The 12,265-nt window shown below is 33.9% G+C and overlaps 1 protein-coding gene across 1 annotated transcript; it reads right to left on the minus strand.

Moving 5' to 3' along the window:
• On the minus strand, nt 1,106–4,188 carry LOC18593100 (laccase-14). The gene is made up of 6 exons (XM_007020152.2): nt 4,010–4,188; nt 3,769–3,920; nt 3,431–3,675; nt 3,164–3,289; nt 1,623–2,570; nt 1,106–1,516 (listed from the first exon to the last, which is right to left on the minus strand). Exons 1-6 carry the CDS (start codon nt 4,100–4,102, stop codon nt 1,383–1,385), a joined length of 1,698 nt encoding a protein of 565 aa, XP_007020214.1. The 5' UTR covers nt 4,103–4,188; the 3' UTR covers nt 1,106–1,382.

Here is a 12,265-nt window from a genome sequence, read left to right on the forward strand (position 1 = left end):
ACAAAGAAAAACTTAGAAGATTGAAGATCAAAGACTTGACAATCTCTAGTATTCTTTTCTTCTTTGTTTCTTTGATTTTATTGAACTGTTACTACGGTTAAATTTCTTTGGATTGTATTTTTATTATTCATCATGAACTAATTTTCTTTATCTAGGATTACAATTAAACTCAACATGTAGTTTGGATTTTTAATTACTCTCTTGCTTATGATCAATGGAATACGAGTTGTTTATTCTAGTCATGTGTTTAATGCTTCTAATTGCTTGATCACCAATTAGATTAATCTAAAAACCTAAATGCAACTTGGAAAGAGGAGTTTAATATAGGCCATGAATGGAATAGCATGAGTTCAAGTTCACTTAGTTGATTGGGTAATTTGATTTACGTATAGGATAAGAATATATCTATATGTCTTATGTAGACAAAATTAGAGCCCGAGCTTAATGAGTTTGCCTTTAATTCAATTCTCATAAGAATATAGTTAATTGATTAAAATAAATACTTTTATAAGAATATTAAAAAAGACTTAGAAATAATTTGAGAACTCTAGGTTAGCAACTTAATCCATTTAGTAAGTCAAGAGAGCAACAAAGTTCAGATGAAGTGTTAAGAGATATTGTAATCCTAAGCTTGTTTATTGATTAATTTTGCTAGTTAATATTTGCCATCAGCTTTTAGATTCAATTTAGCTATTGTTTAATTTTAGATTTGCTTTTAGTTAATCATTTTGTTTCGTTTATTTGAATAAGATTAGTTTGTAATAATTTTAGTATTTAACAAAAATTGATAAAATTCTCTGTGGGATTCAGTACTCTATTTATTATTATATTACTTGTTAACGGCACGTGCATTTACGTGATAAATCTGAAAACATGCAGGCAATAACATATTGTGGGCACTTTGACCCTAGTCAGGTGCCTCCTCTACCACACATGGCTAGCATCATCTCCCTAGTTTTGTCAGTAGACTAGCTCTACTCTTACACTTCATTAACGAAAGCTTCTCAATGACTTAACCAAAAAAAAAAAAAACTCCAAAGAATAAACACTGGTTTGCTGTGAAGGTTTAAAGGCAGTAAGCAAACAGAGAAACAGAGAGAAGAACTTAGAGAAAGGGAACTAACACTCAGAATTTTCATTAATTAAAAGACTTTGTACACCACTTAATAAGCAGTAAACACTTCAATGCATGATTCAAACACAACATTATTAACTCTTCTGCTATATATAACACACTGCAGAAGGCATACATTTTGTATGTGCATGCATAGGCTGCATGTCACTATGAAAATAAGAGACACAAGCAAGTGCAGGGGAGCATGAGGGTTCTCATGCACCACACACTCGATGTTAACAATACCACGCACTAAAGTGATGAAACATTAAGAACAAGGAGGCATATAAGAAGGTGGTGGACGCATGCTTGTTGCGTTGGTGGCTCCATTCTTCACTATAACAGTAGTGCTCATTCCCCAAGTTGTATGCCTCTCGAAATGGCAGTGCATGAACCAAACCCCTGATACAAAAAGGAAAATTAATAAACATGGGGGTTAGTGCATGAATCAAATATGTTATGTTATGTAAGTATATAACCAGGAAGAGAGAAGAGAAGAAATATATACCAGGATTGTCAGCTTTAAATCTAATAGCAGACCATCCTTTTCTAGGGACTGCAATGGTGTTGACTTCTGGTGGATCAACCAAATTAAACCGGCCAGGGTCAGTGCCATTGTCAAAATCTCCGGCACCTGTTCCAACCAAGTAAAAGCTGTAGCCATGAAGATGCATGGGATGATTCTGCGTCGCTCCTATATTCGTCCCTTGGAACACAATTTCCACTTCATCACCATAATTCAATGTTATCACCAGCCTTCCTTCCTCTGTATATGCAGACATGTTCGCCACTGTCGTGTAGTTAAAAGGAGTGGGCGGCTTATTTGGCAATTCACCAACAAGATGGCTCAAATTATAGTTATTGTCATAATATTCTTGTAGTAGAGCGGTTGATGGCGACAGAAAGCTATTGTTGTTTAAGCTTGCTGCCAGCTTATTATCGCCATCAACAGTACAACCTGTTGAATTGGGGCAAGCAAATAGATTCACAGATACTGTCATGAAGATTTGTCTAGTGATGTTTTGGGGGACATTGATTGGGTGAGCCGCATCTGCTAGACTCTTCAAGCGAACAACGAAGAGTTGTGCAGATATGGAGTCGCTGATATTAGGAAACGTTGGAGTAGGAATTGTGCTTGGCGTTGTATAATTTCCACTATATTTGATGAGTGCCCTAGAGGTAGTGTTGTCATATGAAGAGTCAGTATCAAGAAAAGGAGTAAGAACCATGTAGTAGTAACTTGCTGTTTGGTTTGCTGTAAGCAGAACGTCCATTGTTTGGCCTGGGGTTATGAACAAATAATCAGTGGAAAAGGGTTTGACATATGCTCCATCGGATCCAACAACGGTCATGTTGTGGTTTGCAATCGCGAAGAACATTTCTTCGTTCAGGATAGAGTTGATGATGCGGAGGAGATAAGTCTTGCCAGTCTCAACCAACAAACTGTACATTGTTTCTGCAACCAGAGACGAACCATATTGGCATTACTAATTTGAGCCAAATTCAAATTTTATAAAATAAAGGACGCTATGCATCAAGTTGAATGTTAGGTAGTGCCCTTTTGACCTTGAATTAACGTCTAGAAATCAAAATCTTGGTAGGATAAGCCAGATAATTAAATTATCAATCTAGCTTGACCCAAAGTTATCAATCTCACGCTAAAAGTATTGTAATCGGATAGTTCGATCACTACTATGTTACCAAAACTCGACAGTTTAAAAGTAGATGGACCCTGCTGTAAGTAATCTGATTTTTCTCTAGTCAAATGCATTTTATGAAAAATTTAAGAGTGCATAAACCAATCACCCATTAGCTTAGCAATAACCAGCCAGTTGTGGTCGGTACAGTCTACAGAATTCAAGGTCCAAGAATCTCTGTGTTCCTCCCTAATTCGCCATTATCTGACAAGAGTACTGTCATGTTTAAAGTTATACTAGTATTTATTTTGAGGACTCAAAAGCAGAGATAATCCTGAAAGGAAATTCATGTATATAAGAAAGAAAACGATATGATTCTCCATGTTTGGGTTGTTATGATTTATATATATACCATTAGAGCAGTCGTATAAGTCTCCAGGTTCACCGTTGATGGTGTAAGCATCTGAAACGTTTGGATCACCGCCGGTTTGCAGAGATTCATTTAATACGTCCATCACATTCGATTTGTACCACGAGGCTGCCACCAAGAATAAAGTGTTGATTAACAGTTAGTAACACACACCACGCTGTCAACAAAAACAGAATTGATAGGGAAAAACTTTTCATTTAAACTTATCAGCAGGCTCTGAATCATGCTGATCATCAGTGTTCCACCTACCGAATACAATTGTTTGGTCTCCATCAGGCTCATCGTACGGATAACTGGTTCCGTTGGCCGGAAAAACTTTGATTGCACCATGAACCGTGGCTCGAGACCAGTCACTGTGGGCATGCCACCAGAGTGTTCCTTCCTCTGTCGACAAATTGATCTCCTGAGTGAAATTTCCTCCAGGTTTTATTGGGCATTGTGTAATGTACTCCGGACCATCTGACCATGGATTCCTCAGCATTCTAACTCCATGCCTGCAGATATCAAAATTTTCTCAATCTGGTACGCCTTTTTTTGCTTCTTGAATTTAAACATTAGAGATTGTTTGAGAGAAAATATCAATATACCAATGAATAGTGATACCATATGGGCCATCATTCTGAACGGTGACAAAAACAGTATCACCTTTATTAGCATGAATCTCTGGCCCTGGAAAGCTATCGTTCACGGTAAGAACTGTGGATGTGTTACACAGCTTTGTAAAATTAGTCTCCTTCACCTGCAAGTATTATTCCCCGAACGATTATCAAACCCAACATTTTATTTGATTCTAGGACTAGTCTGCATATTGAGTAGCTATATACTTACAACCCATAGATAGTTATGAGTAGCACCCTCAGCCTTGCTGAAAAGCGGAGAACCAAGGATCATAAACACTAAAAACCCCGAGATTAAACCCATCCTTGATGAGCAAATGAAACACTCTCCACTGGGACCTGCGGTTTGTGTTCTCCAGTTTGCCCGAATGAGATATTTATAGAAAAAGCTTGACAAGCTTGATGCTTATTATAATATTTTTTCGGTTGGGGCGAAGCACCATAGTAATCGTATCTTCCCCAAAAAACAAATATATCATGGAAAACGTGGTCTGAAAGTTATCTGTGAAATAATGGACCATGCTCTGGTAATTATCGCTAATTTTTTGTATGGCTCATTGTCGTGCACTGAGTTTTAACTGAGTTCGACATTGGGACCCCGAAACTTTGACATTGAGTGAGACCAATTGTCAAAAAGAGGGTCCAACAAGTATTTAACTACTCTGTCCTTCATTTTAAATTCCAAACCGTGTTGAAGGCTACATTTTCCGGTGTGAACTTAAGCAGGAAACCAGCAAGCTCTCCGCAAACAAGTTCGCTTGAGCAATTCCCGGCTATTCGAAGTTTGCTTCCTGCGAGGTTTAAGAGAAAGTCCATCACTCTAGTTTCATTGGACAATACCTGAAAAGAAATTAATTTCTTTGTTAATGCTTTCACAGTGTGAACTTCTGGAGGAGACTTGCTCTAAATGCAAGTCAACTCAAGCGAATAACTGTTATTCGAAGTCGCTTCTTGTGCGAGGTGAAAGACAAGTCATTCAGTTCAGATTCCTGTCAAGATGCTGAATCCCTTCTATATAATTAATTACCCCACCTATCTGAATCCTTTGTTCATCATAAAAATAGCATTATGATTTGAACTTTCACCTATTGTCACTTGATAACTTGAAAATTGCATTAATTTTTCTCTTTTTTAACATATGAATACTTATTTCTTTTTCATATGAAAACTTATTGAGTGTTAAATTTTAGAATGAGAAATTATTTCTTCTTTTTCCATATGAACTTTACTTCTATTCGTGAAATTTGAACTTCAAAATAATTCTATTCGATCAAGTTTTTGCTATTTATTTTTTACTTTTAAAAAATAAAAACCCTGTTTAGATACGAAAGTAAAATACTTTTTTTTGAAAGATATGAAATTTTTTTAGAAGACAAAGCGCATGATTCTATTTTTATATAGATTAATTATATTGTAATTGATGTTAATTACATTTTAATTATTTATATATTCCAAATTAATTATGATATTTCTTTTTATGTTTTACTTTTATTTTATACCAATTTTTTAAAAAATGAAAAGCAAATGTAACAAAAAAATGTAACAAAAAGCACTAATAAGCTTGAGCGATGGCATTTTCTGCATCTCCACTCTTTCTTAACAACTAAGGCATATTGAGATATTTAACGAATTCGTTGAGCCAATTTTAATTTCATTACATATACTTTCCACATCAAAGATAATACAACTCATTAATTGCTTCTCTTTTTTTCTCACCCACTGACAACAGTCAGTCATTTAATTGTTAATTTCGTTATTTGCTTTTATTTTTTAAAAAATATAAAAAAACAAAAGTGTAAAATAAAAAAGACAAAATAATATATTTGATTAAAAACTCAAAAACAAAAACAAATAACATGCATAATAGTTAAAAAAGTCCCTCAGCTATTTCATGAAAATTTAAATAAATATTTTTTTATTGCCTTTAATTAAGCTTTTATATTTTCTTTTGAGTTAAATAAGTCATTATTACTAATAATTGATGAACTGTTGATGCAGAAGTATATTATTTAGGTTACTTGCGCATTAAGTTAGGTTAGACTACGTTATCTTTTACTTTACTTGTACTCAAGGAAAATTTAGATTAGGTTATTTTCTTATTTCTTTATTTATTTAAGAATTGCAATAATCTCACATGGGAAAGTTAGAAAACTCTCTTCCTTAAAAACAGTTATTTTGCCTATTTTCTCTAGGCTCTTTTAAGAAAAATAAGAGATTTTTGTATTTTTGGTTTAGCCAACCAAAGTGGGATTTTAGCCATTACTCACTTTAGTGGGGTTTTCTAACCTTGTCAAGATTGGTGTTCATTTTAGTGAGGTTTCTAACCTCACTACGATTGGTGTATTTCACAACGTCCAAGTGTCTTCACAACGCCTCGGCATCAATTTGGTATCAGAGCGAAAGGATCATTATTCGTTGCATAGTTCGAGTTCCTGTCAAGTTTCAACTCCCCTTGTTCAGGTAATTCTGTTTCTTTTATTGTTTTATAATTCTATCATTTTTTTTCTGCATCACCACGTTATCATCACCATACAACAAAATGCCGCCAAGATGCCAAAATCATCAAAGAAATGTTCACGAGATCGAGGTAGAGGAATTACGTCACCAACTTCAAGAATTACAAGAGCAACTCACATGACGTGATACTGCTCAAATCAACAACAATAGCTCTAATGATTAAGAGGATAATACAAATCCTTTCCATCAAGAATCATCTTCTGATAAATAAGTATCTATACGTCGTCTAAAAATTGCTACTAATAGAGATTTGGGAATCAAGGTAGACATTCCTAAGTTTGAAGGAAGGTTTCACCCTAATGATTTTCTTGATTAGCTTTACACAGTGAAAAGAGTTTTCGAGCTCAAAAATGTTCTTGATGAAAAACGTGTGAAACTTGTTACAATTAAATTGAAGAAGCACACCTCTATCAGTGGGAAAATCTCAAACAGCAACGAGAAAGGGAAGGCCTTAACAAGATCAAAACATGGGATAAGATTCGTCGAGAACTCAAGCGTAAGTTCCTTCTTGAGTACTATCAATAAGAAATTTTTATTAAATTTCATAACTTGAGACAGAGAATGATGTCAGTGGAAGAATATACAATGGAGTTTGAGCAACTTCACTGAAGTGTGATGTCTATGAACTTGAAAAACAAACTATAGCTCGTTATCTTAGAGGTCTCAATGTTGAAATTGCTAATGTTGTTCAACTACAACCATATTAGAACTTAAATGATGTCATCAGATTAGCATTAATGGTTGAGAAACAACGATCACGAAAAAGCTTAGTGAGTTCAGCTAAACAAAAAAATTCTACCTCAAATCGTGGGAGATAAAGTTCGGTAACCATTCCGCCTCCAAAGGTAAACTTTTCCAAAACTGCAAGCAAGAATGATAAAAAAATTACTTCTACTCATGCTTCTAATGTCAACAATAAGTGCTTCAAATGTCAAGAATTTTGGTATATTGCTTCTTATTGTCCAAATCGAAGAATTATCTCCTTAGTAGAAAAAAAGTTATGAAAAAACCTATCATGGAATAAGTAGAAGATGATCTAGAAATATTCAACGAAGATGAGATAGAAAAAGTTCCTACTGACCATGGAGAAGTTCTTGTTGTTCACTGTAACCTCAACACTACTATGATGATTGAAAGATGAAAGTTGGCTTAGCTACAACATCTTCTATACAAGGTGCACATAGCAAAGGAAAGTTTGCAATGTCATTATTGATAGTAGAACGTGCGAAAATGTTGTTACCAATTACATGGTGGAAAAGTTGAAGCTTCCAATTAAGACACACCATCATCCTTACAAGCTACAATGGTTGAGAAAAGGAAATGAAGTTAAGGTAACGAAGCGTTGTTGTGTTCAATTTTCTATTAGAAATAAATATCAAGATGAAGTTTAGTGTGATGTTATCCCAATAGATGCATGTTATCTGTTGTTGGGATACCAATGGCAATATGATCTTCGAGCTCACTATGACAGATACAAGAATACTTATTGCTTCGTCAAGGATGGAGTAAATATTATGTTGACTCCATTAAAGCTTGAAGACCGACTAAAAAGACAAGAGGAAGATAAAGCACTCATCTCTATGCCTAGCCTAAACAAAGCTTATCATAAGTCAAACCTCTTATACCTTTTATTAATTTGTGAGGATAATGAAGTATCTTCATCCTTACCCAAGGATGTCAAGCCCATAATTGAGGAGTTCTGTAATGTTTACATGATGAGATACCCCACAGACTGCCACTAATGCAAGATATCCATCATGCCATCGACCTCATTCCTAGATCTATAATTCCAAACAAGCTTGCTCATCGTATGAGTCTGCAAAAGCATAAGGAGCTACAACGTCAAATCAAGCAACTTTTGGAGAAAGGCTTAGTAAAAAAAAGTGTTAGCCCCTATGTTGTTCCTACTTTATTAGTTCCAAAAAAGATAAAACATGGCGTATGTGCATTGATTGTCATGTCATGAACAAAATCACCATCAAGTATCGTTTTCCCATTTCTAGACTTGATGATTTGTTGGATCAACTGCAAGGTGATATTATTTTCTCCAAGATTGATATGCATAGTGGTTATCACCAAATTCGAATACGACTTGGAGATGAATGGAAAACTACATTTAAAACTTGTGATGGATTATATGAATAAACAGTTTTGCCATTTGGCCTCTCTAATGCACCTAGCACCTTTATGCACCTGATGAATCAGGTATTTTGCCCTTTAATTAAGAAGTTTGTTATTGTTTATTTTAATGATATTTTGGTGCATAGTCAAAGTCAGAAAGAGCATTTGGAACATTTACGGTAGATCCTTGAAGTACTTCGAGAGCAAAAGCTTTTTGTTAACTTAAAGAAGTACTAGTTTATGATAAACAAAGTTATCTTCTTAGGATATATTGAGTCAAGCCAAGGAATTAAAGTGGACCAACATAAAGTTGATGCTATTATCAACTGGCCAGTTCCAAAGTCACTTCATGATGTTCGAAGCTTTCATGGATTAACTTCCTTTTACTAGCATTTCATCAAAAATTTAGTTATGTTGTTGCTTCACTTACTGAATACCTCAAGCAAGATAGTTTTATATGGAGTACTAAAGCATAACATAGCTTTGAGGAATTGAAAGAAAGGATTACTAAAGCTCTCGTGCTTGCACTTCTGAATTTTGATTTGGTGTTTGAAGTTGATTGAGATGCCTCCAATATAGGTATTGGTGTTGTTCTATCTCAAGAGGGACAACCAATTGCCTTCTTTAGTGAGAAACTCAATAATGCAAAGTTGAAATACTCAATGTATGATAAAGAGTTTTATGCCGTTATTCGAGCCCTAGACCATTAGAACCACTATTTGTTACCAAAGGAATTCGTTTTGTATTCTAACCATGAAGCTCTCAAACATCTTAGCTCCCAACACAAGCTTAATCACCAACATGCAGCTTGGAGTGAGTTTCTCCAAGCCTTTCTAATTCTTCTCAAGCACAAGTCAGGTGTGCAAAATAAGGTAAGTTGTTGCCTTACTCTTCTTTGTACCTTACAATTAAAGGTTGTTGATTTTGAAGTTGTGAAAGAATTGTATAAGAAAGATCTTGAATTTGGTGAGATATGGAAGTTCAATTCTCAACATCCTTATTAACAATTTTACCAACAAGAAAGGTATTTTCTCAAAGGTAACCAACTGTGCATCCTTCAATGTTCTCTATGCCAATCTATTATTTGGGAACCTCATAATAGATGATTAGTTGGACATTTTGGAAGAGACAAAACATTGGCTCTTGTGAAAGAAAAATTTTATTAGCCCAAGCTAAAACGAGATGTCATCCGACACATTCAAAGGTGTCGTACTTGCCACACTACCAAGCTTGGAAATCAAAACACTAGTATGTATAAACCATAACCCATTCCTAAAGCTCTTTGGGTAGATGTGAGTATGGATTTTGTTATGGGTTTGCTAAGAACTCAAAGGCAAAAGAACTCTGTAATGGTGGTCATTGACAGATTTTCTAAAATGGCTCACTTTGTACGATGCCATAAAACAGATGATGCTTCTCACATAACCGATTTGTATTTCAAAGCAATTGTACGTCTTCATGGAATTTCAAAACCATCACTTCAGATCGAGACGGGAAGTTCATGAGTCATTTTTGGCGAACACTCTAAAGGAAAATAGGAACTCATTTGTAGTTTAGTTCAGCCAGTCACCCTCACACGAATGGTCAAACAGAAGTGGTCAACAAAGTTTAGAAAACTTATTGAGAAGCTTTGTAGGCAAACATATTCGCCAATAGAATCTTATGTTAGAACAAGTAGAATTCTTTTACAATAATTCTATGAGCCAAACCACTGGAAGATATCCATTCGAAGTAGTGTATGGAAAACACCCTCTAAGTCCTTTAGACCTTCTTACGTTACCAACTACTCATGAATTTAGTACTGATGCTAAAGAACAAGCTAAGCAAATAAAGAAGCTCCATGAAGAAGTTCGAGAGAAGATTATTCATCAACTGCCAGATACCAAAAGTAAGCCAACAAGCACAAAAAGCCAGCTAGTTTTAAAAAAGGATACTTAGTGTGGATTCACTTAAGGAAGGAACTTCCTAAGCCTCATTCAAAATTATCTCCTCAATCTAATGGACCATCGAGTCTTGCAATGTATCAATGAGAATGCTTACAAAATCGAACTTCCTAGAGATTATGAAGTTTCTTCTACCTTCAATGTAGCTGATATCTTTCCTTACTATGGAGAAAACGAAGCAAACATGGATCTTGAAGGCAATTTTTCTTCAATCTAGGGAGAATGATACAAGAGTATATTATTTATGTTACTAGTGCATTAAGTTAGGTTAGACTAAGTTATCTTTCACTTTACTTGTACTCCAAGGAAGTTTAGGTTAGGTTCTTTCCTTATTTATTTATTTACGAATTATGATAATCCCACATGAGAAAGTTAGAAGACTCTCTTCCTTGGGATAGTTGTATAAAGCCCTCTTGGCTTAATTGTTAGACACATTAAAGTTAAGAATTAATAAAAAATATTTTCTTTAATAAACAGGAGTACTTATTTTCTCTAGGCTCTTTTCAGAAGAGTAAGAAATTTTAGTATCTTTGGTTTGACCAAACAAAGTGGGATTTTGGCCATTACTCACCTTAGTGGGGTTTTCTAACCTTGCCAAGATTGGTGTTCACCTTAGTGAGGTTTCTAAATTCACCTCGATTGGTGTCTTTCACAATGTCCAAGTATCTTCACAACGCCTCGGTGTCAACTATTCTTAATCAAAATATTGCTTATCATTCTATGCCACATAGCATTAACGTAACATACTGAAATATCACTATAAATGATAACATGATACGTTGATATGGTATGATGACATGTCATGTGAAATTCTCACCCTTCACTTTAGTTTCGCATACATATAAAATGGCATGAATTATTTTGATTAATGATAATTAGTCAACTATTAATCATAAGAGCTTACTCAATTCATAATAAAAATACAAGAATTTAATTAAATTCAATCGAAGAATAAGAACTTATTTAAATTTTTTTAAATAATTCACAAGTTTTTTCAAACATTATGCTAAAAATAATATAACAGTACACGTTCATAGACCTAAAGTCTTGTGTGTTAGAGCTCAAGATTTTTGAAATGTTATCACTAAATTTTTCCCATCATTTACCATTTCAAATATTTGTCAGATTAAAGTCAAATTTGTCCCTATATTATACGTAATTTTTAATTCGTTTAATTTTATTAATATACTTTCAATTTTGTTATTATTTTGATATAAAGTAACACATTTGTTTGAAATTTGCAAATTGCATTAACAAAATATTCTATAAACTATTTTCATTAGTTTTTTTTTGTCCAAAAATCAACTATATTGAATGTATATATAGTAAAAAATTTCAATATTGAACTATAATATAATGGAAATTCTTAGATTTAAATCATAAACCATGCTTTTGACAAATATATTTTTTCAAGAATTTTTAGTTAAATATATACAAAATCTATAGGCTAAGATGTCACTGTAATGCCCCTACGAGTCTTCAGTTGATCGTTAATGATAGCAAACTCGAATCAGTATTTAGTACAATGTTTGAATATCAACCTTATTTTTGAAAAGGATGGTGATGGAAACTGCACTATTACTAATTGATGTCTTTTTGTATTTGTATTTGGTAGTTAGTTAAGGAAGAAGAGAGGATCCAATATATTCCATCACAAGATAGTGTTTATAGCGAGGTGTCATTAAACCTTTGTCTTATGTTTCATCATTATCTCTCCATGGATTTGTAAATGTCTTTCTTTCAAATTTTTTATTCAAAAAATCAGAAATTCAAATTTAAGTTATTGAATTAGGAGATATATGTACAATCGTATCATTAAAACAAATATTTGAGTACGTTTTTCATTCAAAAAAATATAATAATATATATATATATATATATATATA

This window comes from Theobroma cacao, chromosome 8 (assembly GCF_000208745.1).
Source record: "Theobroma cacao cultivar B97-61/B2 chromosome 8, Criollo_cocoa_genome_V2, whole genome shotgun sequence".
NCBI lineage: Eukaryota > Viridiplantae > Streptophyta > Magnoliopsida > Malvales > Malvaceae > Theobroma > Theobroma cacao.